At 46.9% G+C, this 27,770-nt stretch overlaps 1 protein-coding gene across 1 annotated transcript; it reads left to right on the forward strand.

Annotated features, from left to right (window-relative positions):
- Positions 1-389: 389 nt before the first annotated feature.
- On the forward strand, positions 390-27,725 carry DCK (deoxycytidine kinase). The gene is made up of 7 exons (XM_038759538.1): positions 390-511; positions 13,908-14,023; positions 17,796-17,989; positions 19,485-19,632; positions 22,956-23,071; positions 23,555-23,645; positions 27,017-27,725. The coding sequence occupies exons 1-7, from the start codon at positions 421-423 to the stop codon at positions 27,041-27,043; spliced, it is 783 nt and encodes a 260-aa protein (XP_038615466.1). The 5' UTR covers positions 390-420; the 3' UTR covers positions 27,044-27,725.
- The last annotated feature ends 45 nt before the right edge of the window (positions 27,726-27,770 follow it).

The following is a 27,770-nucleotide window of genomic DNA, read 5'->3' on the forward strand; positions in this document are numbered from 1 at the left end:
CTGGGTGTTTCCGTTGGGCGCCCATCCATCCATCGATGCGCTCGGCCCTCCGCAGCCCGTCCCACCCCTGCGCGGCATCGACCTCTCGGGCATCGACGTCGCGCATGCGCGGGCGAGGCACGGGGTGGGGGGGCGCCCCTAACCCCACCCCTGCCGTACATCATCGGCGCGGGTGACGTCATCTACGCGAGGGGGCGTGTCCTGATATGGCCCCGCCCCTCCTTGACGCCTCACGGTGCGTGGTCCAGGGGCGGGGGGGGGGCCCGCGCATGCGCTGGCTCGGCCCAGCTGGGTATCCCCCCGCCGCGCGCCAAAATCAAACCGAGCGGCGGCCACGGCGCATGCGCCCCGCCTGCATCCCGCGCATCCCCCGCGCATCCCCAGCGTTCTCCTCCCGCGCATCGTTATTACCCGCCCGGGATGGCCACTCCGCCCAAGAGGAGCTGCCCCTTGCCGGAGCCCAGCCCCGGGGGGACCCGCATCAAGAAGATCTCCATCGAGGGAAACATCGGTAAGGAGCCGGGGCCCTCCCTCCCACTCACACCTATGTACTGAGCGCTTACGGGCTGCGGAGCACTCGACTGAGCGCTCGGCGCGGTCGACAGCAAGCTAGGCAGGCACACTCCCCGCCCACCACCACCTCCCACCTCCAATTCAATCGAATTTTTGGAGCGCTTACTACTACTAATAATAATAATGATGGCATTTGTTAAGCACTTACTATGTGCCAAGCACTGTAGTGAGCGCTGGGGAGGGATACAAGGTGATCAGGTTGACCCACATGGGGCTCACAGTCTTCATCCCCATTGGACAGAGGAGGGAACTGAGGCACAGTGAAGTGACTTGCCCAAAGTCACACAGCTGACAATTGGCACAGCTATTCATTCAATCGTATTTAATAATAATAATAATAATGATGGCATTTGTTAAGCACTTACTGTAGTATATACTATACTATACTTACTATACTATAGTAAGTGCTTAATAAAATGTCATTATCATTATTATTATTATTGTTATTACTATGTGCCAAGCACTGTTCTAAGCACTGGGGAGGTTACAAGGTGATCGGGTTGTCCCACGGGGGGGCTCACAGCCTTCATCCCCATTTTCCAGATGAGGGAACTGAGGTCCAGAGAAGTGAAGTGACTTGCCCAAAGTCACACAGCTGACAAGTGGCGGAGCCGGGATTTGAACCCATGACCTCTGACTCCAAAGCCCAGGCTCTTTCCACTGAGCCACGCTGCTTCTCCAAAAAATAATGATGGCATTTGTTAAGCGCTATGTGCAAAGCACTGTTCTAAGCGCTGGGGGGATACAAGGTGATCAAGTTGTCCCACGTGGGGTTCACAGTCTTAATCCCCATTTTACAGATGAGGTAACTGAGGCTTAGAGAAGTTAAGTGACTTGCCCAAAGTCACACAGCAGACATGTGGTGGAGCTGGCATTACAGCCCATGACCTCTGACTCCCAAGCCCGGGCTCTTTCCACTGAGAAAGAGCAGAGCACTGTACTAGGCCCTTGGGAAGTACAGTTTGGCGACATATAGAGACGGCCCCTACCCAACAACGGGCTCACAGTCTAGAAGGGGGAGACAGACGACAAAACAAAACAAGTAGACAGGTGTCAATGCCATCAGAATAAATAGAATTATACCTATAACAATGGTATTTGTTAAGTGCTTACTACGTGCCAAGCACTGTTCTAAGCACTGGGGTAGATGCAAGGTCATCAGGTTGTCCCTGTGAGGCTCACAGTCTTCATCCCCATTTAGCAGATGAGGGAACTGAGGCACAGAGAAGTTAATTGGCTGGCCTAAACTCATGCAGCTGACAAGTGGTGGAGTGGGATTAGAACCCACGTCTTCTGACTCCCAAGCCTGGCCTCTTTCCACTAAGCCACACTGCTTCTCATACTGTGGAGAGCTTACTATGTGCAGAGCACTGAACTAAGCGCTTGGGAGAGTAAATATGTAATTTATTAATCAATAAACAATATCGATGTAATTGTGTATATATATATATGCAATTTCATTTATTTGTATTAATGTCTGTCTCCCCCCCCCCCCCCCCCCCCCCCCCCCCCCCACCGACTGTGAGTTCGTTTTGGGCAGAGATTGTCACTGTTTATTATTAATCATATTTATTGAGCTCTTCCTGTGTGCAAAGCACTTGGGAGAGTACAATATAACATCAGACACATTCCCTGCCCACAACAAGCTCCCAGTCTAGAGCTGTATTGTTGTATTGTACTTTCCCCAGCACTCAGTACAGTGCTCTGCAAACAGCAAGCACTTTGATAAGTAGAATTGAAGGAATGAATGAATAAACAAGACACATTCCCTGAGCAGGAAGGGCTCCCGGCTCCCCCGGCCCTTTTCCTTGGACTTCTGACCTGACCATCCCTACTCCGTGCTACCGGTATCCTCCCCTCCCCTGTCTGTCCATCTTGTCCACCCTTCCCTTTTTTTTTTTTACCACCGCTTGTCTTCCCACGTCAGTTCCCTCATCTGTAAAATGGGGATGAAGACTGTGAGCCCCCCGTGGGACAACCTGATCACCTTGTAACCTCCCCAGCGCTTAGAACAGTGCTTTGCACGCAGTAAGCGCTTAATAAATACTATCATTATTATTATTATCCAGACTTTTCCCTCTTTCCCCTGCCCCTTCCCCCCGGGTCATGTTTCTTCATCCCCTTTCCCACCTTTCCTCTGCTCCTCGTCTTCCCACGGCCTGTCCATCCGTCCCTCCCCCCGTTTCCTCTGCCTTTCATCTCCCCGGGGCCCATCCACGGCGTTCAGTGCAGTGCCTGGCACAGAGGAAGCGCTTAACAAATTCCCCAGTTATTACCTCCCTTTCACCCACCCTTTCTGTCCCCATGGCTGCCTCCCGTCCCACCCGTTCTTCCCCCTGCGACCCGCTCTACCACACCTCCCACTCCCCGTCTTCTAGGTCCTCTTTGGGCCCTGCTGCATGACTCTCCCTGGTGCTCCCCCAGTGCTCCAAGATTTCAGCCAGTCCATCCAGCAGCGCCATCCCATCGCATCTCCGATAGAGAGGGAAGGAGACCACAGACAGACGGACGGCTGCCCCATTCTCCCCTCCACCAAAAACCTAAGAGCCATGACTAACTCGATCTAGCGGTTCGGCTCACTCGTCTGTCCCAGACCACAGCCGCAGGACGCATGTGGAAACTGTAATTAGTGTCCTCTTTGGCCATAAATACCATTAATTGATTGGCATCTGTCCTAAGTTTAGGAGGGGACTGTGGTCTGCTCCTCCCCTCCGGATTTTGTCAGGCCTGATTTTTTTGTATCTACCCCAGTATTAAAATACAGTGCTTGGCACATAGTAAACACTTAAAAAATGCCGTCATCATTGTGTAACATCCCTAGCTTTCTTTCCAGGAACCTATTATGGACAAATGCTATTATTATTATTATTATTATTATTATTATCATTACCATTGTTATTATTATTAATGATCAATGTATTGTCGATCATATTGATTGAGCGCTTAAAATATGCAGAGATTGTACTAAGTAATAATAATAACAGCATTTATTAAGCACTTTACTATGTGCAAAGCACTGTTCTAAGCGCTGGGGAGGTTACAAGGTGATCAGGTTGTCCCACGGGGGACTCACAGTCTTAAGCCCCATTTTCCAGATGAGGTAACCGAGGCACAGAGAAGTTAATTGACTTGCCCAAAGTCACACAGCTGACAATTGGCGGAGCAGGGATTTGAACCCATGTCCTCCGACTTCAAAGCTTGTGCTCTTTCCACTGAGCCACGCTGCTTCTCGTAAGTGCTTGGGAGAGTACAGTACAACAGAATTAGCAAACACGTTCCTACCCGTAAGGAGCTCACAGTCTAGAGGGGGAGGTACACATTAATATGAATAAAATTAATATGAATAAAATAAAATAGGAATAATATTATTATGTCTCATCCAAGAATGTCTTCAAAACCCTCTTGAACATACTGATATTTTGTGCGGGCCCGGTGTCCTGTAGGAATAAATCCTGTATTGCTTACCCCATCTGCTGGAAAGAAAATGTTTCCTTTCGTTTGCTTCCAACCTCCATCCATCTCGTGCTTCAGTGGCAGGACCTCGTCTGGATGGTGTTCTTTTTCGTTTGTTTGTTTTTCATGGTATTTGTTAAGCACTTAGTATGCGCCAGACACGGTACTAAGCGCTGGGGTAGAGACAAGCTAATTAGGTTGGTCAGAGTCCCTGTCCCGCATAGGACTCACCATCTTAATCCCCAATTTACCGTTGAGGAAACTGAGGCCCAGAGAATTCATTGTCATATTTTTTGAGTGCTTACCGTGTGTAGTAAGCACTTGGGAGAGTATAAACGGACACAGTCCCTGCTCACAACGAGTTTACAGTCTGAGAGCTCACCTCCTCCAGGAGGCCTTCCCAGACTGAGCCCCTTCTTTCCTCTCCCCTCGTCCCCCTCTCCATCCCCCCGTCTTACCTCCTTCCCTTCCCCACAGCACCTGTACATATGTATATATGGTTGTACATATTTATTACTCTATTTATTTATTTATTTATTTATTTATTTTACTTGTACATTTCTATCCTACTTATTTTATTTTGTTGGTATGTTTGGTTCTGTTCTCTGTCTCCCCCTTTTAGACTGTGAGCCCACTGTTGGGTAGGGACTGTCTCTATGTGATGCCAATTTGTACTTCCCAAGCGCTTAGTACAGTGCTCTGCACATAGTAAGCGCTCAATAAATACGATTGATTGATTGATTGATAGAGGGGGAGACAGACAATATGACTAAATAAATTACAGCCACGTACACGAGTGCCGTGGGACTCGGAGGGGAGATGAATAAAGGGACAAGTCAGTGTGACAGTGGGAGGAGAGGACAGGAGGGCTTAGTCAGGGAAGGCCTCTTGGAGGAGATGGGCCTTCAATAAGGCTTTGAAGTCGTGGGGGGAGAGTAATTGTCTGGCGGATATGGAGAGAGAGGGCTTTCCAGGCCAGAGACGGGACACGGGCGAGAGGTCGTCAGCAAGATAAACGAAATCGAGGCCCAGTGAGAAGGTCGGCATTAGACAAGCTGAGGTCGGAGGGAGCATGGTGATTGACTGCTTTAAAGCCAGTGGTGAGGAGTCTTTGTCTGATGCGGAGGTGGATGGGCAACCATTGGAGTTTCTTGAGGAGTGGGGAAACATGGTCTGAACGTTTTTGTAGGAAAATGAACCGGGCAGCAGAGTGAAGTATGGACTGGAGTGGGGAGAGACAGGAGGCAGTCACAGTCTTCTAGACTGTGAGCCCGCTGTTGGGTAGGGACTGTCTCTATATGTTGCCAACTTGTACTTCCCAAGCGCTTAGTACAGTGCTCTGCACACAGTCTAGAAGGGGGAGACAGACAACAAAACAAAACATATTAACAGAATAAAATAAATAGAATAAATATGTACAAGTAAAATAAATCAATGGAGTAATAAATATGTACAAACATATTCATATATACAGGTGCTGTGGGGAAGGGAAGGAGGAAAGGCAGGGGGCAAGTAATTAATGTCTGTGCCCCATCTAGGCTGTAAGCTCCTTGTGGGCCGGGAACGTGGCTACCAACTGTAGTTGGTAGCCATGTGGTAGGAGAAGCAGCGTGGCTCGGTGGAAAGAGCCCGGGCTTTGGAGTCAGAGGTCATGGGTTCAAATCCCGGCTCTGCCACTTGTCAGCTGCGTGACTTTGGGCAAGTCACCTCACTTCTCCGGGCCTCAGTTCCCTCATCTGTAAAATGGGGATTAAGCTTGTGAGCCCCCCGTGGGACAACCTGATCACCTTGTAACTTCCCCAGCGCATAGAACAGTGCTTTGCACATAGTAAGCGCTTAATAAATGCCATTAAAAACTGCGTTGTACTCTCCTAAGCGGTCAGTACCTTGCTCTGCACACAGTAAGCGCTTAATGCGTACCACTGATGAAATGATTGATTAGATTCCCACTTCGCTGTTCGAAACCCTGACAAGAATGTCCACAGGGAATCCAGCTGACAAAACTGAGTCATCATTGGTTCCCTCCCACCCCTCCAGTTGCTATTTTCAGTGTTTTTTTCCCAGCCTGCTTTTCAATCGGAGTGGAAAGTCCTAACGTGTTTATAGATCAAGTCTAATTACCACTCCCCCCTCCCACCCTCTCCGCCCCTGAGGGTAGGGAGAGCCTTGCATCTAGCAGTGGGATGAGCTAACCGTTTTAGGCAATTTCAGATTCCCGACACCTCGTATTTGTGGAGCCCTATTCATCGGGAGGGATGAAAGCATCCCACAGACATCCCTCTGCCCCTCCGCCAAGCTAGCTCTCTTCCTCCCTTCAAGGCCCTGCTGAGAGCTCACCTCCTCCAGGAGGCCTTCCCAGACTGAGCCCCTTCTTTCCTCTCCCCCTCGTCCCCCTCTCCATCCCCCCGTCTTACCTCCTTCCCTTCCCCACAGCACCTGTATATATGTATATATGGTTGTACATATTTATTACTCTATTTATTTATTTATTTATTTTACTTGTACATTTCTATCCTACTTATTTTATTTTGTTGGTATGTTTGGTTCTGTTCTCTGTCTCCCCCTTTTAGACTGTGCGCCCACTGTTGGGTAGGGACTGTCTCTATGTGATGCCAATTTGTACTTCCCAAGCGCTTAGTACAGTGCTCTGCACATAGTAAGCGCTCAATAAATACGATTGATTGATTGATTGATTGATTGGCATTATCTCACCGATCCTCATAACAGCCTGAGGAGGTCGGGGACCGCGGATAGGCTCATCTAGGACTTGGCGCGGAGGGCTCGAACCCAGGGCTTCGCCCTCCCCGTAACTTTGTGACCGGGTGGCCCTAAAATCGCCTGCCCCTCCCTGGCAGTCGGAAAGGGTCAGGGGTGGAACTGAGGCGTTGCCAGTTTTATCATTTTTCCCCAGCTGGCAGACCGAACAGCAGGCGAGGGTGTGAACCCCTTTCCCTTTCCTCCTCTCTTTCCCCACGTCCTTCCCCCCGCTCTGTTTTCCCCTCCCTTCCATGCCCTTTTCATCCCATAGAGAAGCAGCGTGCGTGGCTCAGTGGAAAGAGCCCGGGCTTTGGAGTCAGAGCTCATGGGTTTTAAATTCCGACTCCACCAGTTGTCAGCTGTGTGACTTTGGGCAAGTCACTTCACTTCTCTGGGCCTCAGTTCCCTCATCTGGAAAATGGGGATGAAGACTGGGAGCCCCATGTGGGACAACCTGATCACCTTGTATCTGGGCAAGTCACTTCACTTCTCTGGGCCTCAGTTCCCTCATCTGGAAAATGGGGATGAAGACTGGGAGCCCCATGTGGGACAACCTGATCACCTTGTATCTGGGCAAGTCACTTCACTTCTCTGGGCCTCAGTTCCCTCATCTGGAAAATGGGGATGAAGACTGGGAGCCCCATGTGGGACAACCTGATCACCTTGTATCTGGGCAAGTCACTTCACTTCTCTGGGCCTCAGTTCCCTCATCTGGAAAATGGGGATGAAGACTGGGAGCCCCATGTGGGACAACCTGATCACCTTGTATCTGGGCAAGTCTTCACTTCTCTGGGCCTCAGTTCCCTCATCCGGAAAATGGGGATGAAGACTGGGAGCCCCATGTGGGACAACCTGATCACCTTGTATGTGGGCAAGTCACTTCACTTCTCTGGGCCTCAGTTCCCTCATCTGGAAAATGGGGATGAAGACTTGGAGCCCCATATGGGACAACGTGATCCCCCCAGCTCTTAGAACTGGGCTTTGCACATAGTAAGCGCTTAACACATACCATCATTATTATTATTATCCCTCTTTTTCCCGCCTCTCCCGTCTCTTTGTCTCCCCTCCCTGCCTCTTTCCCTCCCAGTCCCCTTCCACCCCACATCTGACCCCAAGCTCACAAGGAAAAGTCAGCCCACCCTCGAGTTTGGCAACTTCCTCAGGGTCACGGAGCAGAAGCAGCGGTGGAGCCGGGAGCCGGCCTTCGTGTCGGCGGTCCTGTTCTGGAATGCTCACCTCACTTTGGCCCTGTTTCCTGCTTGAGAAATGGTCTCCGGGGCCCCGTTGGGAAAGCGGCCCCTTAGGTCACAGTAGCGGTGGGGTCGCCTCCTATTTGGGACCCTCACATCATCATCATCATCAATCGTATTTATTGAGCGCTTACTGTGTGCAGAGCACTGTACTAAGCGCTTGGGAAGTACAAGTTGGCAACATATAGAGACAGTCCCTACCCAACAGTGGGCTCACAGTCTAAAAGAGATGGGAAAGGAGATGGGAAAGGAGGAGGGAAGGAGATGGGGAAGGAGGAGGGAAGGAGATGGGGAAGGAGGAGGGAAAGAGATGGGAAAGGAGGAGGGAAGGAGATGGGAAAGGAGGGGGAAAGGAGGAGGGAAGGAGATGGGAAAGGAGGAGGGAAGGAGATGGGAAAGGAGGAGGGAAGGAGATGGGAAAGGAGGAGGGAAGGAGAAGGGAAGGAGATGGGAAAGGAGAAGGGAAGGAGATGGGAAAGGAGGAGGGAAGGAGATGGGAAAGGAGGAGGGAAGGAGATGGGGAAGGAGGAGGGAAAGAGATGGGAAAGGAGGAGGGAAGGAGATGGGAAAGGAGGAGGGAAGGAGAAGGGAAGGAGATGGGAAAGGAGGAGGGAAGGAGATGGGAAAGGAGGAGGGAAGGAGATGGGAAAGGAGGAGGGAAGGAGATGGGGAAGGAGATGGGAAAGGAGGAAGGAAGGATAAAGTAAAGCTCACAGCCAGGGCAGAGCGGCTGCAGTCCAGTGACCCGAGCGAGAAGCCGGTGGCTTTAGAAGGAGAAGCCAGCTCTGTCGTTCCCGTGGCCCTCCACGGGGGCTCTTGGCCTCGGCGTCCTTGGCCGGCTTTCCGGGAGGCGGCGGCCACAGCTTTCCCACAACCGAAGCCTCTCCTTTCTCCCTCCCAGAGGATTCGTGCAGTGATGGGCCGGTTTTCTGGCCCACCACGAGAAACAAGGTTAAAGAACTGGACCCTAGCCCGGTTTGGGAAATCAATGCGGGTCTTGTTGATCCCTTCAAACCTGTTTTCTGGGAATGAGAGACTTGGAAACGCGACCCCTTCGGAGTGGGGTCGGGGGAGGCCGAGTGTTCGATGCGAAGGGTGGGCGGGGAGGGTGGGCCCGGGTCATTTCAACATAATTCTTCGGGGCTTTCCTTTAAACTTCCCTTGGACACAAGCCCCTGTCTCTTCACGTTTTCAGGCCCAGCCTCCGGAAGGCTGAGGGAACTCGGCGTGGCCTACTGGATAAAACACGGGCCTGGAATAATAATAATAACGATGGCATTTATTAAGCGTTTACTATGTGCAGAACACTGTACTAAGTGCTGGGGAGGTTACAAGGTGATCAGGTTGTCCCATGGGGGGGGCTCACAGTCTTAATCCCCATTTTACAGATGAGGGAACTGAGGCCCAGAGAAGTGAAGTGACTTGCCCAAAGTCACACAGCTGACAATTGGCGGAGCCGGGATTTGAACCCATGACCTCTGACTCCAAAGCCCGAGCTCTTTCCACTGCGCCACGCTGCTTCTCTAGTCTCTGGAAGTTAGAAGGACCTGGGTTCTCATCCCGGCTCTGTCACTTGTCTGCTGTGTGACCTTGGTCCAGTCACTTCACTTCTCTGGGCCTCAGTTTCCTCACCTTTCAAATGGGGATTAAGACTAGGAGCCCCATATGGGATGTGGATTTAGTCCCACCTGATTAGCTTGTATCTACTCCAGTGTTTAATAGGGACTTGATAATAATAATAATAATAATGGTTTTTGTTAAGCACTTACTATGTGCCGAGCACTGCTCTGGGCACTGGGGTAGATACAAGGTAATCAGGTTGTCCCACATGGGGCTCACAGTCTTCATCCCCATTTTACAGATGAGGTAACTGAGGCACAGAGAAGTGAAGCGACTTGCCCAAAGTCACACAGCTAAGTGGCAGAGGCAGAATTAGAACCCACGACTTCTGACTCCTAAATCTGTGTTCTTTCCACCGAGCCACGCTGCTTTCACAAATTACACGTGATTGTTTCTGGCGTTCGAAAACACCAGAACTAGTAGAAATAGTACTGGTAGTAGAAATAGTAGTAGTAGTAGTAGTAGTAGTAGTAGTAGTAGTAGTAGTAGTAGCAGTAGAAATAGTAACTCAATTTCAGCACAGTCGCTCAATTTATTCATTCATTCATTCAATCGTATTTATTGAGCACTTACTGTGTGCAGAGCACTGTACTAAGCGCTTGGGAAGTTCAAGTTGGCAACATAATTTGTTGAGCACTTACAGTGTGCAGAACACTGTACTAAACGCTCGGACATGTTTCCTGCTCACAGCAAGCTTACAGTCTAGAGGGGGAGGCAGACATTAATATAATTATGACAAGTGCATATCTTCATCCTCAAGGGCCTGCCTCGAAGCAGCAGTATACTAAGCGCTTTGTAGAGGACACCAGAGTTTGCAGACACATTCCCTGCCCACAACAAGCCTACAGTCTAGAGCAGGAGTTGCATTAATATAGATAATTTGTAAAATATAATTTAAAGATGTTTGCCTATTTCCGTCTTTAATCTCCCCCTCTCCACAAAACACACTGTCCTTCACACAGATACAGCAGCACTTTATCTCATTGTTGGTTTTGGGGGGCAAACAGTGGTGTCAAATTGGGCTAAATTGCAAGCACATCCCTGAAGCAGTGTGCCCTACAGGAAAGACCACAGATCTCGAAGTCAGAGGACCTGGGTTCTAATCCCAGCTCCGCTACATGTCTGCTCTGTGACCTCCGGCAAGTCACTTCACTTCTCCGTGCCTCAGTTACCTCATCTGCAAAATGGGGGATTCTATTGCTTGTTCTCCCTCCCACTTAGACTGGGAGTCCCAGGTGGAGCAGGGATGGTGCCCAACTTGATTATCTTGTATTTACCCCAGCGCTTAGTATGGTGTTTGGCACATAGACTGTGAGCCCACTGTTGGGTAGGGACCGTCTCTATATGTTGCCCACTTGTACTTAGTACAGTGCTCTGCACATAGTAAGCGCTCAATAAATATGATTGAATGAATAGAAGACGCTAAACAAATACCATAAAAAAAGTTCCTCTTGAGTCTCAGGACAGGACTTTTATTCACCTACTATTTCGGTTTTCTTATCGGCAAAATTAGGAGGGTGAAAATTTTTACTTGAAAAAGCCCAAAAGGACTTGAGTGATATGATCTCTCAGAACAGACATTTCCAATTTGTACTTCCCGAGCGCTTAGTACAGTGCTCTGCACACAGTAAGCGCTCAATAAACAGGATTGAATGAATGAATATCACTCCAAAAGCCTGTCCTAGTGTCTAGCAGAGTCTAATCTGAAGTGGGTAAAGAGCCTAAAACTCTTCGACTTCAGATAGAGAAAAGGCCAGGAAGAGTGTCATCTCACCTTCTTGGGTTTGTGATATCACAATATCAATCAATCAATCAATTGTATTTATTGAGCACTTACTATGTGCAGAGCACTGTACTAAGCGCTTAATATCCAGCTGATGTTTCAGTTTCTCCTCCAGCCTTCAGCCTTATCTTTTCCCTCTCGCTTCCCCTGGTCTCTGGCTGCTTTCTTCAGAAATCAAGAAATCCCTGCAGCCTCTGATGGATGACAAAGTCCTCAGCCACCCCCAGATACTTCATCCCTCATAGACTTCTCCCCACCTACCTTTTTCTTCCTACTGTACCATCATCATCATCATCAATCGTATTTATTGAGCACTTACTGTGTGCAGAGCACTGTACTAAGCGCTTGGGAAGTACAAGTTGGCAACATCTAGAGACAGTCCCTACCCAACAGTGGGCTCACAGTCTAAAAGGGGGAGACAGAGAACAAAACCTAACATACTAACAAAATAAAATAAATAGAATAGATATGTACAAGTAAAATAAATAAATAAATAGAGTAATAAATATGTACAAACATATATACATATATACAGGTGCTGTGGGGAAGGGAAGGGTCATCATCATCAATGGTATATATTGAACGCTTACTACATGCAGAGAGCAGTATACTAAGCGCTTTGTAGAGTACACCAAAGTTTGCAGACACGTTCCCTGCCCGCAACAAGCCTACAGTGGGAGACACATTAAAATAGATAATTTGGAAAATATAATTTAAAGATATTTGCCTATTTCTGTCTTTCCTCTAATCTCCCCCTCTCCACAAAACACACTGTCCTTCACACAGATACAGCAGCACTTTATCTCATTCTTGGTTTTGGGGGGCAAACAGTGATGTCAAATTGGGCTAAAGTGAAAGCACATCCCCAGCGTGGCTCAGTGGAAAGAGTCTGGGCTTTGGAGTCAGAGGTCATGGGTTCAAATCCCGGCTCTGCCAATTGTCAGCTGTGTGACTTTGGGCAAGTCACTTCACTTCTCTGGGCCTCAGTTCCCTCATCTGTAAAATGGGGATTAAGACTGTGAGCCCCCCGTGGGGCAACCTGATCACCTTGTAACCTCCCCAGTGCTTAGAACAGCGCTTTGCACATAGTAAGCACTTAATAAGTGCCATTATTATTATTATTATTATTATCTCCTCCAAGAGGCCTTCCCTGACTAAGCCCTCATTTCTTCTTCCACTCCCTTCTGCGTCACTCCGATTTGCTCCCTTTATTCACCTCTCCCTCAGCCACACAGCACTTATGTAAAAATCTGTAATTTATTTATGATAATGTCTGTTTCCTGCTCTAGACTGTAAGCTCATTGTGGGCAGGAAATGTATCTATTCATTGTTATATTGTATTCTCCCCAAGCGCTTAGTTCAGTGATCTGCGAACAGTTGGTGCTCAAGAAATACGATTCAGTGAATGAATGAATCTACCCCAGCACTTAGTGCAGTTCCTGGCACGTAGTAAGAGCTTAACAAATACCATAAAAAATAGTATTTATTGAGTGCTTAGCTTACAGTGTGGCCCAGTGGACAGAGCATGGGCCCAGAGTCAGAGGACCTGTGTTCTAATCCTGGCTCTGCCACTTGCTGGCTGGGTGACCTTGGACAAGTCACTTAACTTCTCTGTGCCTCAGTTCCCTCATCTATAAAATGGGGATTTAATACCATTTAGAACAGGGACTAAATCCAACTTGATTATCTTGTATCTAACCCATTGCTTAGTACAGTGCCTGGCACATAATAAGTCCTTAACAAATACTATTATTATCATTCTTGCTATCATTATTATTTTTAGGCTGGCCTAAGCACTTGGGAGAGTACAGTAGAGATAGTAGACATGATTCCTGCCCTCATGAAGCTTACAGTCTAACAGGGGAGAAGTTACAGTGAGGAGGAAGCAAGAGTGTGTTAATAATAATGATGATATTAAGCGCTTACTATGTGCGCAGCACTGTTCTAAGCTCTGGGGGGATACAGGTGATCAGGTTGTCCCACGTGGGGCTCACAGTCTTCAATCCCCATTTTACAGATGAGGTGACTGAGGCACAGAGAAGTGAAGTGGCTTGTCCGAAGTCGTACAGCTGACAGTTGGCAGAGTCAGGATTTGAACCCAGGACCTCTGACTCCCAAGCCCCCATGCTCTTTCCATCGAGCCACCGTTGTCACCTGTCTTTCATCCAGTCCATCAGTCATCCAGGATTGATGGATCCAGTCCTGTATTTCCTTCTGTAGAGTCTGCCTGGCTCCTCGGAGTGCCACAGTCCTAGTCTGAAGATTTATCTACACACCCCAAAGTTTGGTTCTTTGGACAGAGAGGATGCCGGGAAACATCCATTTTGCTTCCCTGGTAATTACAGACTGAGACCTTATTTTAGGAAGACGATTAAACACTAATGAAGGCTTTCCATACTGGTCTCTGATGGACTTTTCTCCCCACCCTCCTCCTTCCCTGCCTCCCTCCCTCCCTCGCTCTTTCCCAACAGCTGCTGGGAAGTCAACGTTCGTGAATATCCTCAAACAAGTGTGTGAGTCCTGGGAAGTGGTTCCCGAACCCGTCGCCCAGTGGTGCAATGTGCAGAGCGCTCAAGATGAATTTGAGGTAAGAGGAGGGACCCTTTGCATTTTTCCCAACGAGTTTCGGGGGGCGTGGATATTAATTGCCTCGGGGACGGGAAAATTAAACGACACCGAAAATTTCAAAGCCGAGCACCATCCGTCCGTTTTCTTCGCTTCATTTTCATTCCCTACGTAAACAGCCATTTAGCTCCTAGCAGGGGCCTTTGCTCTGATGATTTAATAATAATAATAATGATGGCATTTATTAAGCGCTTACTATGTGCAAAGCACTGTTCTAAGCGCTGGGGTGGATACAAGGTAATCAAGTTGTCCCACGTGGGGCTCACAGACTTTTAATCCCCATTTTCCAGCTGAGGGAACTGAGGCCCAGAGAAGTGAAGTGACTTGCCCAAAGTCACCCAGCTGACAAGTGGCGGAGCCGGGATTTGAACCCATGACCTCTGACTCCAAAGCCCGAGCTCTTTCCACTGAGCCACGCTGCTTCTGCTGATGATTTGATTGTTTCCCTTCCCCTTCCCCGGCCAGACTGCACGAGAAGCACCGTGGACTAGTGGAAATATCACAGCCCTGGGTTCTAATCCTGGGTCTGCCGCTTGTCTGCCGTGTGACTTTGGGCAAGTCACTTCTCTTCTCCGGGCCTCAGTTATCTCAACTGCAAAATGGGGATTAAACCTGTGAGCCCTATGTGGGACAGGGACCGTGTCTAACCTAATTATCTTTTATCTACCCCAGCTTCTAGTACAGTAGATGCTTGGCACATAATAAGCGCTGAACAAATGTCTTAAAAGAAAAGTTCCGGGCGGGCAGGGATTCATTCAGTCGTATTTATTGAGCACTTACTGTGTGCAGAGCACTGTACTAAGCGCTTGGGAAGTCCAAGTTGGCAACATATAGAGACGGTCCCTACCCAACAGTGGACTCACAGTCTAGAAGGGGGGGATAGAGAACAAAACAAAACGTATTAACAAAATAAAATAAGTAGATTAAATATGTACAAATAAAATAAATAAATAGAGTAATTAATACGTATAAACATATATACATATGTACAGGTGCTGTGGGGAGGGGAAGGAGGTAAGGATCCTTCCAAACACTTCAGAGCGGCAACGGGAAGACGGCCCGATCCATTCCCAGCAAGGGAAGGGGGTGAAAAGGGAATCATTCAGTCATATTTATTGAGCGCTTACTGTGTGCAGAGCACTGGACTAAGCGCTTGGGAAGTCCAAGTCAGCAACATATAGAGACGGTCCCTACCCAACAACGGGCTCACAGTCTAGAAGGGGGAGACAGAGAACAAAACAAAACATATTAACAAAATGAAATGAATAGAATGAATTTGTACAAATAGAGTAATAAATATCTTGTGTCTACTCCAGGGTTTAGTTCGGAGCTTGGCATGGAGCAAGTGCCTAATAAATAGCACCATTATTAGTCTTATTATTAGGCGGTCGTGAAGCGATCGATTGCCCCGGTCCCACGGTTCGAGCGTGGAGTGTACAAAGGAAGAGTGTGTGTGGAAGCGCCATAACCTTTGGACATATGACCAAAAGTCCAAGTTCTGCAGCCCAAAGAAGGACCTTGCTGAAAAACACCACAACACATTCCTTCATGGCCACATTGACTGACAGACAAAGGGCTTGAGAAGCAGCATGACCTACTACTACTACTAATAATGGCATTTTTTATTAAGTGCTTACTATGTGCAAAGCACTGTTCTAAGCGCTGGGGAGGGTACAAGGTGAGCAGGTTGTCCTGCGGCGGGGGGGGCTCACAGTCTTCCTCCCCATTTTACAGATGAGGGAACTGAGGCCCAGAGAAGTGAAGTGACTTGCCCAAAGTCACACAGCTAAGTGGCGGGGCCGGGATTTGAACCCCTGACCTCTGACTCCAAAGCTTGGGCTCTTTCCACTGAGCCACGCTGGGAGCCAAAGGACCTGGGTTCTAGCCCCGACGCTGCCACTTGCCTGCTGTGTGACTTTGGGAAAGTCGCCTGACTTCTCTGTGCCTCATTCTTCTCAATTGCCAAATAATAATAATAATAATGATGATGGCATTTATTAAGCGCTTACTATGTGCAAAGCACTGTTCTAAGCGCTGGGGAGGTTACAAGGTGATCAGGTTGTCCCATGAGGGGCTCACAGTTTTCATCCCCATTTTCCAGGAGGGGTAACTGAGGCACAGAGAAGTGAAGTGACTTGCCCAAAGTCACACAGCTGACAAGCGGCGGAGCCGGGATTCGAACCCATGACCTCTGACTCCAAAGCACAGGCTCTTGCCACTGAGCCACGCTGCTTCTGCCAAATGGGGGTTCTATACCTGTTTCCCTTCTCCTTAGACTGTGAGCCCCATGTGGCACTTGATTATCTTGTATCGACTCCGGCGCTTAAAGAACGGTACTTGAGATATAGTAAGCGCCTAACAGGTACCATAGAAAACAGGGAAGCAGCCTGGGCTGCTGGATAGGGCACTGTCCTGGGAATGGGTTCTAATCCCACTCTTCTAGACTGTGAGCCCGCTGTTGGGTAGGGACCGTCTCTATATGTTGCCAACTTGTACTTCCCAAGCGCTCAGTACAGTGCTCTGCTCACAGTAAGCGCTCAATAAATACAATTGAATGAATGAATGAATACCGACTCCACCACTTACCTGCTGTGACCTTGAGTAAGTCACAACTTCTCTGTGCTTTCTCAGTTTCCGCATCTGTAAAATGGGGGTGCATTTGGCCTCAGCTGAAAAAGGTAGAAGGAGAAGGGACAGCGACTGTCCAATCTGATAGAACCGTGCTTAGAACAGTGCTTAGCACATAATAAGTGCCTAACAAATACTTGTTGTTGTTATTATTATTAATAGTAGTAACAATTCATTCATTCAATCGTATTTACTGAGCGCTTACTGTGTGCAGAGCACTGGACTAAGCGCTTGGGAAGTACAAGTTGGCAACGTATAGAGACGGTCCCTACCCAACAGCGGGCTCACAGTCTAGAAGGGGGAGACAGACAACAGAACAAAACATATTAAAATACCATTATTATTATTGTTGTATTGAACTCTTCCAAGCGCTTAGTACAGTGCTCTGCACAGAGTAAGCGATTACCTTGTATCTACCCAAGCGCTTAGAACAGTGCTTAGCAAATAGTAAGCGCTTAACAAATACCAACATTATTATTATTATTAACAAAATAGAATAAATATGTACAAATAAAATAAATAGAGTAATAAATACGTACAAACATATATACAGGTGCTGTGGGGAGGGGAAGGAGGGGGAGACGAAATAATAATAATCGGAGACATTACGGTCGCCTCAGAGAGCCCCAGTCAAAATTACCTTGTAAACCTTATGCCGCTTTACCATTTCTATTCCAGTTTGAGAGCTCCAAAGTGCTGTGTGCTTATACTTGTATATTCATTCAATCGTATTTATTGAGCACTTACTGTGTGCAGAGCACTGTACTAAGCGCTTGGGAAGTACAAGTTGCATAGCCGCCCTTTGTGTTGTGGATGTGTGTGTACACACACATGCATGTACATCATAGCTGCTCTCTGTGTCCCTGGGATGGGCCTAATGTGGTCTTAAAAATTGGCGGGTTAGCCCGGACTCCAGTGTCCAGAAAGCAGCGGGATTTTTAAGGAGAAGCTCCAGAGGGCGATTGCAGCCTATTTCTTGGGCCTTCCATTCGGCAGAGGGCTTTTCTCCGTCTTTCTCCTCCTCCTCCTCCCCCTCCTTCCCCCCACCATGCGCGCTTGACCAGCCCCAGAGAGCGTGAGAGGGCGGCCCTCTCGTCTTCCAACAGGAGCTGACGACGTCTCAGAAGAGCGGCAGGAACGTGCTGCGGATGATGTACGAGAAGCCGGAGCGCTGGTCCTTCACCTTCCAGACGTACGCCTGCCTGAGCCGCATCCGGGCGCAGCTGGCCGCCCTCGGCGGGAAGCTCCGCCAGGCACGGGAGCCCGTGCTTTTCTTCGAGCGCTCCGTGTACAGCGATCGGTACGCTGAGCTGCGCCTTCTTGGGTCCTCTGGGCTCCAGCAGGCAAACGCCCGAGGCCCGACTGCGGGGGACACTGCTAATCAATCGATCGATCATATTGATCGAGAGCTTACTATCATCATCATCATCATCATCAATCGTACTTATTGAGCGCTTACTGTGCGCAGAGCACTGTACCAAGCGTTCGAGGGAGCACAGTACAGCAGAATTAGCCAGCACGTTCCCTGCCCACGACAAGCTTACGGTCTAGAGCGGGAGACAGACTTAAATATGAATAACAGTGCTCTAGGTAGAGCACTTTTCTCAACGTTTGGATCAGTTCAGGAGGATTTCTAGGCATGGTCCCCCACCTCAAGGGCCATTATTTACTACTCTATTTATTTATTTATTTTACTTGTACGTATCTATTCTATTTATTTTATTTTGTTAGTATGTTTGGTCTTGTTCTCTGTCTCCCCCTTTTAGACTGTGAGCCCACTGTTGGGTAGGGACTGTCTCTATATGTTGCCAATTTGTACTTCCCAAGCGCTTAGTACAGTGCTCTGCACATAGTAAGCGCTCAGTAAATACGATTGATGATGATAATGATGATAGAGTCCAGTGGCATTCATTCATTCATTCAATCGTATTTATTGAGCGCTTACTGTGTGCAGAGCACTGGACTAAGCACTTGGGAAGGACAAGTCGGCAACATATAGAGACGGTCCCTACCCAACAACGGGCTCACGGTCTAGAAGGAGGAGACAGACAACAAAACATGCAGACAGGTGTCAAAATAGTCAGAACAAATAGAATTATAGCTATATGCACATCATTAACAAAAGAAATAGAATAGTAAATATGTACAAGTAAAATAAATAGAATAATAAATCTGTAAAAATATGTACAAGCGCTGTGGGGAGGGGAAGGAGGTAGGGCGGGAGGAGGAGAGGAAAAAGGGGACTCAGTCTGGGAAGGCCTCTTGGAGGAGGTGAGCGCTCAGTAGGGCTTTGAAAGGAGGAAGAGAGCTAGCTTGGCGGATGTGCGGAGGGAGGGCATTTCAGGCCAGGGGAAGGACGCGGGCCGGGGGTCGATGGCGGGACAGGCAAGAATGAGGCACGGTGAGGAGGTGAGTGGCAGCAGAGGAGCGGAGGGTGCGGGCTGGGCTGGAGAAGGACAGAAGGGAGGTGAGGTAGGAGGGGGCAAGGGGATGGGCAGCCTTGAAGCCCAGAGTGAGGAGTTTTTGCTTGATTCATAGGTTGACAGGCAACCAGTAGAGATTTTTGAGGAAGGGAGTGACGTGCCTAGAGCGTTTCTGAACAAAGATAATCCGGGCAGCAGAGTGAAGTATAGACTGAAGCAGGGAGAGACAGGAGGATGGGAGATCAGAGGCATTAAAGGTATTACCTTTCAAAGTCACCTCAGAGTTAACTCAACCGCTTGTTTCAGAGCATTGCCTGCTTTCTTCCTCGGGTGAGGCTTTGCATCTTGGTTCAGAGTCCTCTCCTCTTCCAGGTATATATTTGCATCTAACCTGTACGACTCTGACTGCATGAACGAAACCGAGTGGACGATTTACCAAGACTGGCATGACTGGACGAATAGCCAGTTTGGCCAAAGCCTTCAACTGGATGGAATCATTTATCTCCGAGCCACCCCAGAGGTGAGAGACCCTCACAAGAGCTTTTTTTTTTTTAGGGTATTGGTTAAGCGCTTACTAGGTGCCAGGCACTGTACTGAATGCTGGGGTAGATGCAAGCTAATCAGGTTGGACACAGTCCACGTCCCACATGGGGCTCACAGTCTTAACCTCCATTTTAAAGATGAGGTAACTGAGCCACAGAGAAATGAAATGACTTGCCCAAGGTCACACAGGTGGCAGAGCGGGGATTTGAATCCAGGTCCTACTGACTCTCAGCCCCGTCCTCTTTCCACTAGATCATGCTGCAACCTCATGGAATAATAATGGTATTTATTCACTGCTGAGTACAGTGCTCTGCACGTAGGAAGCGCTCAGTAAATACCATCGTTTGGCTGATTAAACGCTTACTCTTGTTTACCAGCTGTGTTACATTGTACTCTCCCAAGAGCAAGCGGCATCGTGGCCTAGTGGAAAGAGTACGGGTCTGGGAATCAGAGGACCTGAGTTCTAATCCCAGCTCTGCCAGTTGCTGGCTGTGTGACTTTGGGCAAGTCACTTCACTTCTCTGTGCCTCAGCTAACTCATCTGCAAAGTCATCTCATCTAGTCCCTCCAAACTAGATGGTGAGCCCCATGTGGGACAGGGACTGAGTCCAATAACCCCAGCGCTTATTACAGTGCTTGACACCTAAAACGCACTTAACAGATACCATAAAAAAACATGCTTAGTACGGTGCTCTGCAAACTGACATCACTCAATAAATATTGATTGGTTGATGGTGTGCAGAGCACTGTACTAAGCACTGGGAAAGAACCCTGGTTCTCGGGCCCTCTCTCCTGACAACAAATTTATGAATCAGTGGCTCAGTGGAAAGAGCACGGGCTCATGGCTCAGTGGAAAGAACACAGGCATTGGAGTCAGAGATCATGGGTTCGAATCCCGGCTCCGCCACATGTCTGCCGTGTGACCTTGGACAAGTCACTTAACTTCTCTGAGCCTCAGTTACCTCATCTGTAAAATGGGGATTAAGGCTGAGCCACACGTGGGACAATTTGATCACCTTGTATCCCCCTCCAGTGCGTAGAACAGTGCTTTGCACATAGTAAGCGCTTAACAAATGCCATTATTATTATGAATCAATAGTGGGATTTTTTTTTGGTTTTTACATATCTACTGTCTCTGCATAGTTGCCTCACTTTTTTGCCTGAATTTAGCAATCCCAAATTAGGGAGGGGCTCTTTTATGAGATGATGAAATAATTAAGTCTAATAAAAAGGAGAGCTGGAGAAAAATAGGAAAATAAAAATGGAGGGGGGGAAAAAGAGAAAGAGAAAGAAGAAGATAATTGAGACAGCATCTCTCATCTCTCCTAAGTCCTGCCTACAGTAGGGGCTTAATGAATGAATCCCCTCTCAGATAAGTTTGCTTCACTGGCAAGCTCCCACACAGGACTCCGAGGTTTTGACTCTTCTCTTCCTCTTACCCCTGGCATGCTGCTATCACTGCATACAAAAATCATATTTTATTTTTTCCTCAAAAATCGGGCAGAGGAAACTGTCAGGGAGGTAGCCGTGTACGGAAATACGGTGATCCACATCATGGAAGATGGGCAAACAAAACAGAAAATCCCTTCCGGATTGTTTTCTTTCTCTCACCTGACAAATCCGAGCATTTTCTGGCTGTGCTGCCCACTTTAATCCTGCTAGCTTCTCCACCCAAACCCCCAAAGCAAAGCCCTTTTAAGATCAGAAATGCCTGTGATTCTTCCTTAATGTTGGAAGTTAAGAAAGAACTGATTCCTCTTTAGCTGTTGTAGGAAAAAAGCAGATCCGTTCTGATGAAAGGGGAATTAAATCCACGTTTCCAGAGAAAGGTCGATGCTTTGCCTTCATTTCGCTTTGCTTTCATTTCGCTTTTCTTTCGTTTCTTTGTACTTCACTCAGCTTTAGGAGATTCAGGTCTGTGAGGTGATCATTTTCCTCCACAGAGTTTATCGTCCTAAAGTAATTTTTAATTGTAGCTAAGGCCTTTTAAATGCGCAGAAACAGTTCGTTTTAGAGCTGACTTCAAAGGACATACTGAGGTTTCCCACTGCAGTTGTTAATAATCTACTTTCTCTCGCTTACTTCTCTGTTTTTTTTTGGGGGGGGGTTAAAACGGTATGTGTTAGGCGCTTATTAGGTACCAGACCCTGTACTAAGCGCTGTAGTAGGGGGCTCAAAGTCTTAGTCCCCATTTTACAGATGAGGAAACTGAGGCAGAGGGAAGTTAAGTGACTTGACCAAGGTCACACAGCAGACAAGTGGCAGAGCAGGATTAGAACCCAGGTCCTTCTGACTCCTGGACCTACGCTTTTCCACTAGGCCATGCTCCTCAGTTGCTACCAGAGGGGTGAGATAATCTGCAGTAACCCTGCCATTTATCTTCAACTCTGTCAATACCATTTTAGAAATAGAATTATGGAACTGGTTTGCCTGGGCTATATATAAAACAGAGTGGGTGTTTTAACTATTAAAAAGTTGTAAGCAGAACCATTTATTACTTAAAAAAAAACGGCATATACCTAGTTCTCCGTCTTTCTGATGTTCTCCCATCACCAATCCCGGAAAGTCAAAAAGCTGGAGGGTTGAGTAGCGTGGCTCAGTGGAAAGAGCACGGGGTTGGGAGTCAGAGGTCATGGGTTCTAATCCCAGATCCACCACTTGTCAGCTGTGTGACTTTGGGCAAGTCACTTCACTTCTCTGAGCCTCAGTTCCCTCATCTGTAAAACGGGGATGAAGACTGTGAGCCCCACATAGGACAACCCGATCACCTTGTAGCCCCCCCAGTGCTTAGAACAGTGCTTCGCACATTGTAAGCGCTTAACAAGTGCCATCATTATTATTATTATGAGTAGGTGTTTGTAATTTCTGGGCGTTTAATGCTGTATTTTAGTGCTAACTTCCTCGTCCGTCTGGGTATAGAGTAAAATTAATTCTACCATAAACCTTGGATTATAGATAGTGGGGCTCTACTGCTGGTTTTTCTAAGTCTTGGTAGCCTCTTTATTTTAAGAATCTAACCTTGCATTCGCCGTGAAACTGTCATCGCTTTAGAGGCTGTGGGCATAAAGGCTTTCAGATGTATTTTAGAGCCACCTGACCACAGCTGTGTATTTTAAACTACTACATGCAAACCCTACAGATTTTGTTTAAAATGTCCCTGGGGAAGCATCCGGGTATATGGTTTTTGGTGTGGGTTTTTGGGGGGTTTGGGTTTTTTTCTTTTCAGTTTTGCTTCTAAAGGTATCAGAGAAATGTGAAGCAACTGCTGTGTTGTTTTCTTCTTTTTCTGTTTATTTTTAGAAATGCTTAAATCGGATTTACTTGCGGGGCAGGGATGAGGAACAAGGAATTCCTCTTGAATACTTAGTGAAGCTTCACTACAAGCACGAAAGCTGGCTTCAGCAAAGGACCCTGAAGTAAGACTTTTTTTGCGGTGGCCGCATCCAGGCCTGAGAAGGGTTTGTATCTGTGCTGATAGAGCAGGAAAACAGTGCTTTTTAGGGCCTAATGGAAAGAGAACGGGACTGGGATGTAGAAGACTTGGGTTTGAGGCCCAGCTCCCCGGCTTATCTACTGGGTGACCTTGGACAAGTCGCTCGTCTTTGAGACCCAGTTTCTTTCTTTGTAAAAAGGGGACAAGATCTAGACTGTAATTCCCCCTCTAAACTGTCTGCTGGTCATGGGCAGGGAATGTGTCTGTTATATTGTACTCTCCCAAGTGCTTAATATGGTGCTTTGTACACAGTAAGCGCTCAATAAATACGATTTACTATCAGTGGTATTTATTGAGTGCTTCCTAAGTGCAGAGTTCCAGTCGCTTGTGAGAGTAGAGTAGAATATAACAGAATTAGCAGATAATAATTCCTTCATTTTCTCTCTCCCTTCCTTTTCTCCCACAGGACCAACTTTGACCATCTTCAAGAAGTGCCCATCTTAACACTGGATGTTAATGAAGATTTCAAAGACAAACATGACAATCTCATTGAAAAGGTAGGCTCTGACTGGAAATCCCAGTTTGTGCTAATCTTACTCTGGGTTTCAGTTACCCTTGTTAACCTATCTCCCTGCCCTTGGTGATTTCCTTTGGACATCAGCACCGTTTAGGTAGTGAACCTTTGATTATTAAAATTGTGTGACAGTGTATATGAAGTACTTGGTCCTAGTTCAGTGAAAGAGCCGCTTAATTTTTTTGTTTTTCATTTAATGTAATTAACAGGAAGCTCAGCAGTTTTCTTTTCACAGTTGCAGAGTTCCACTATTTAATATTTAAAACAGTAAACTATTTTCCTCATTTTATGGGCCTAGGTGTCAGAGGATCTGGGTTCTAATTCCAGCTCTGTCACTTGCCTGCTGAGTGACCTTGGGCAAGTCACTTAATTTCTCTGAGCCTCAGTTTCTTCAATTGTAAAATGGGCAGTCAATATCTATTCTCCCTCCTACTTAGCATGTGAACCCTATGTGGAGCGGAGACTGTGTCCAACTTGATTGCTGGTATCTTAGCCCAGGGCTTATAACAGTGCTTGACACATAGTAAGCACTTAACAAATATAGTAATAATAATAATAATAATGATGGTTCAAGTGGTATTATAGCTGGTTGGAAACCGGTTTAGGGGGTCTCTTGCATATAAATTTACTGGCTTTTGTAATGCCATGCTGGTCATTTCATCTGCATCCACCAAAGTTTTTTTTCAGTCCAATGAAAATGAAGTCCTGTCTGTTTTAAAGTAACCTAAGCCAATTGTTTATTTTTAAAAGTACATACAAGGAGGAATCATTTCTATTACTATTCTACTTATTTTGTTAATGATGTGCACCGAGCTTTATTTCTATTTGGTCTGACGACTTGACACCTGTCCACATGTTTTGTTCTGTTGTCTGTCTCCCCCTTCTAGACTGTGAGCCCGTTGTTGGGTAGGGACCGTCTCTATATGTTGCCAAATTGTACTTCCCAAGCGCTTAGTACAGTGCTCGGCACACAGTAAGTGCTCAATAAATACGATTGAATGAATGAATGAATTTCTACTTTTCAAGTACAAATAAAATGTATAACATTAGCCTCCGACGTTAATAATTCAAAACTGATTTGTCTCTCTATAGTGAAAGGCCAGCTGTGATGGTGATGATAATAATAGTAATTCTTGTTGATAAGGGCTTATTACGTGTCACTGTTCTAAGCACTGGATAAGTACAAGTTGATAAGGTTGGACACAGTCCCTGTCCCCCAGGGGACTCACAGTATAAATAGGAAGAACAGGCATTGGATCCCCATTTTACAGATGAGGAAACTGAGGAAGTACAATGACTTGCCCAAGGTCACTCAGCAGACAAGGGGCAGTCCAGGGATTAGAATCCAGGTCCTCTGAGACCCAGGCCCGTGCTTTTTTCACTAGGCCCTACTGCTTCTCCCTCCTAGGAAAGATAGTTTAAATAAGAAAATCCTATTTTGGGCATAGATTATCTTCTCAGCAAAACTGTAGCTCCGGAAAATGCAGCTGAATTCCTAAATTCAAAAAATACGGTTTGTATGATTGAGAGTTCAATTCATTCATTCAATTGTATTTATTGAGCGCTTACTGTGTGCGGAGCACTGTACTAAGCGCTTGGGAAGTACAAGTCGGCAACATATAGAGATGGTCCCTACACAACAACGGGCTCACACTGTAGTTTCCTTCCTGCTCTAACAGTTCCTGAACAAAGAACATTCCTAATGCATTTTAAGGTGTTTAATCACCTTGATCTAGGATAAATGTAGTAACTGAGTTAATAATAATGATAATAATAACTGAGGTGTTCGTTAAGCAATTGCTATATGTCCGGCACTGTACTAAGCTCTGGTGTAGATAAAATTTGTCAGGTTGGACACAGTCCCTGTCCAGCATGGAGCTCCCAGCCTTAATCCCCATTTTACAGGTGACGTAACTGAGGCCCAGAGAAGTGAAGTGACTTGCCAAGGTCACACAGAAGACGGGATTAGAATCTAGGTCCCACGTCCAAGCTCTGTAATCTAAGCCAAGCTCTTCTGTAGCAGCCAAAAGCTTTCTCTTCAATCTGCTGTGCTTGGGAGGCGATGAATTTGACACCCAATGCCCCTTTATTTACTACGGCAAGTGGAGGGGCAATTGGGGAGGCAATAGCCCCCTGTTTCTCCATTCCCCAAACGTCTTTCCCTTCTCTGTACCTCCCCTGTCTCTCGAGCTGAGAGGAGTTTTAGCCTAGTGAAGTGATGGACTGGAAGCGTCTCTGCCGATTCTGTTCCATCGCACTCTCCCAAGCTTAGTTCATCATCAGTCGTCATCAATCGTATTTATTGAGCGCTTACTGTGTGCAGAGCACTGTACTAAGCGCTTGGGAAGTACAAGTTGGCAACATATAGAGACAGTCCCTACCCAACAGTGGGCTCACAGTCTAAAAGGGGGAGACAGAGAACAAAACCAAACATACTAACAAAATAAAATAAATATAATAGATATGTACAAGTAAAATAAATAAATAGAGTAATAAATATGTACAAGCATATATGCATATATACAGGTGCTGTGGGGAAGGGAAGGAGGTAAGATGGGGGGATGGAGAGGGGGACGAGGGGGAGAGGAAGGAAGGGGAGCAGTCTGGGAAGGCCTCCTGGAGGAGGTGAGCTCTCAGTAGGGCCTTGAAGGGAGGAAGAGAGCTAGCTAGTTCTGTGTTCTGTTGCACACGGTAAGTGCCCAATAAATACCACTGATTGATTGATGCTGATCTGGAAGCAGAGTCTGCCTAGTCTTGAGGTGAGTCAATTAATTCTGTTTATTGAGCGCTTACTGTGCAGCAAGTACTGTACTAAGCACTAGGGTTACAGGTCTCACGTGGGGCTCACAGGCTAAGTAGGAAGGAAAAAAGGTAGTGAATCCCCACTTTGCAGATGAGCGAACTGAGGCGCAGAGATGTTAAGTGAGTTGCCCAAGGTCACCCAAGATGTAAGTGGTGGATCTGGGATTAGAACCCAGGTTTTCTGACTCCCCAGGTCTGTGATCTTTCCACGGGGTCATACTTGTCCAGGTCCTTTAGTAACCAAGCATCTGGGAGTCCCAAAATCCTTTCAGTTGAGGGTCAGATCTCTCATTCATTCATTCATTCATTCAATAGTATTTATTGAGCGCTTGCTGTGTGCAGAGCACTGTATTAAGCACCCTTGAAATACATCTTAAGTGCAAGTGAGAACATTGGCAAATTGTCAAGATGGCCGTCTTCAGCCAATCACTTTTGTGAAGTTCAGAAGGGTCCATAAAGAATCGAACAGTTTATGTCTCAGGCTAGGGCTAGTAATTATATTCATATCCTGTTGTTTTTAAAATGCTTTTTTTTTGGTGTGTTTTTTTCCAGGTCAAAGAGTTTTTGAGTACTTTGTGATATCTCTGAGGTCATGAAATGGTTCCATCTCTGCAGTTTGACCCAGTAAAATCTCTCACAACCCATTTTTCCATACCTCTGCTGCATCTCCCTGACCCCACCAAAAACAACCAGCCCAAATGAATCCCGTGAGATTCATTTTTTCGGAAATTTGGTGGAAAAATTGGTGGACTACGGGTAAATGTATGGAGTTATATATAGTTCAACGTGATGATCCTGGTGTGAACCAGAGGGTTGTTTATACACCGAAATAACAATGTAAGCTAGCCCCCAGCATAATGATTTCTGAACCTATTGATTCTTTATCTTTGCTTTTTTTTTTTTTTATTTCTTGTTCAGGTGACTTCTGAAACTTAAACAGGAGACTTGGTCAGGTCAGTTTAGAACATCTTCCACTAATGTACTCTATTAGCACAGCTAAAATGGTGATAGGTGAACAGAAACCCCTGCATTTGTGTCTGGAGTTTCTGACCCATCAACACCAATTTTGCGACTCCTCCTGGGAAGCAGCAGAGGATCTGGGAAAGGAACCAGTCAGGATTCTCCGGTTTCCCGGAGTCAACTCCGGTAGAACTGTTTCCCCCCAGCTGGGTCTTTCACTAGACCGTTTGCCGTTCCCAACACGAGTTCCCTGGCTTGGTTTATGATTTCTTTTAATGGTATTTGTTAAGTGCTTACAATGTGCCAGGCTCTATAATAATAATTATGATATTTGTTAAGCACTTAC

Source organism: Tachyglossus aculeatus, chromosome 17 (assembly GCF_015852505.1).
Source record: "Tachyglossus aculeatus isolate mTacAcu1 chromosome 17, mTacAcu1.pri, whole genome shotgun sequence".
Taxonomy (NCBI): Eukaryota; Metazoa; Chordata; class Mammalia; order Monotremata; family Tachyglossidae; genus Tachyglossus; species Tachyglossus aculeatus.

Excerpts from the sequence above, each read along its gene's own strand:
- DCK (XM_038759538.1), top strand. The coding sequence starts at position 421 with ATGGCCACTCCGCCCAAGAGGAGCTGCCCCTTGCCGGAGCCCAGCCCC. Across the intron at positions 19,633-22,955 it reads ATCTCCGAGCCACCCCAGAG|AAATGCTTAAATCGGATTTA; the intron begins GTGAGAGACCCT and ends GTTTATTTTTAG. Across the intron at positions 23,646-27,016 it reads ATGACAATCTCATTGAAAAG|GTCAAAGAGTTTTTGAGTAC; the intron begins GTAGGCTCTGAC and ends GTTTTTTTCCAG.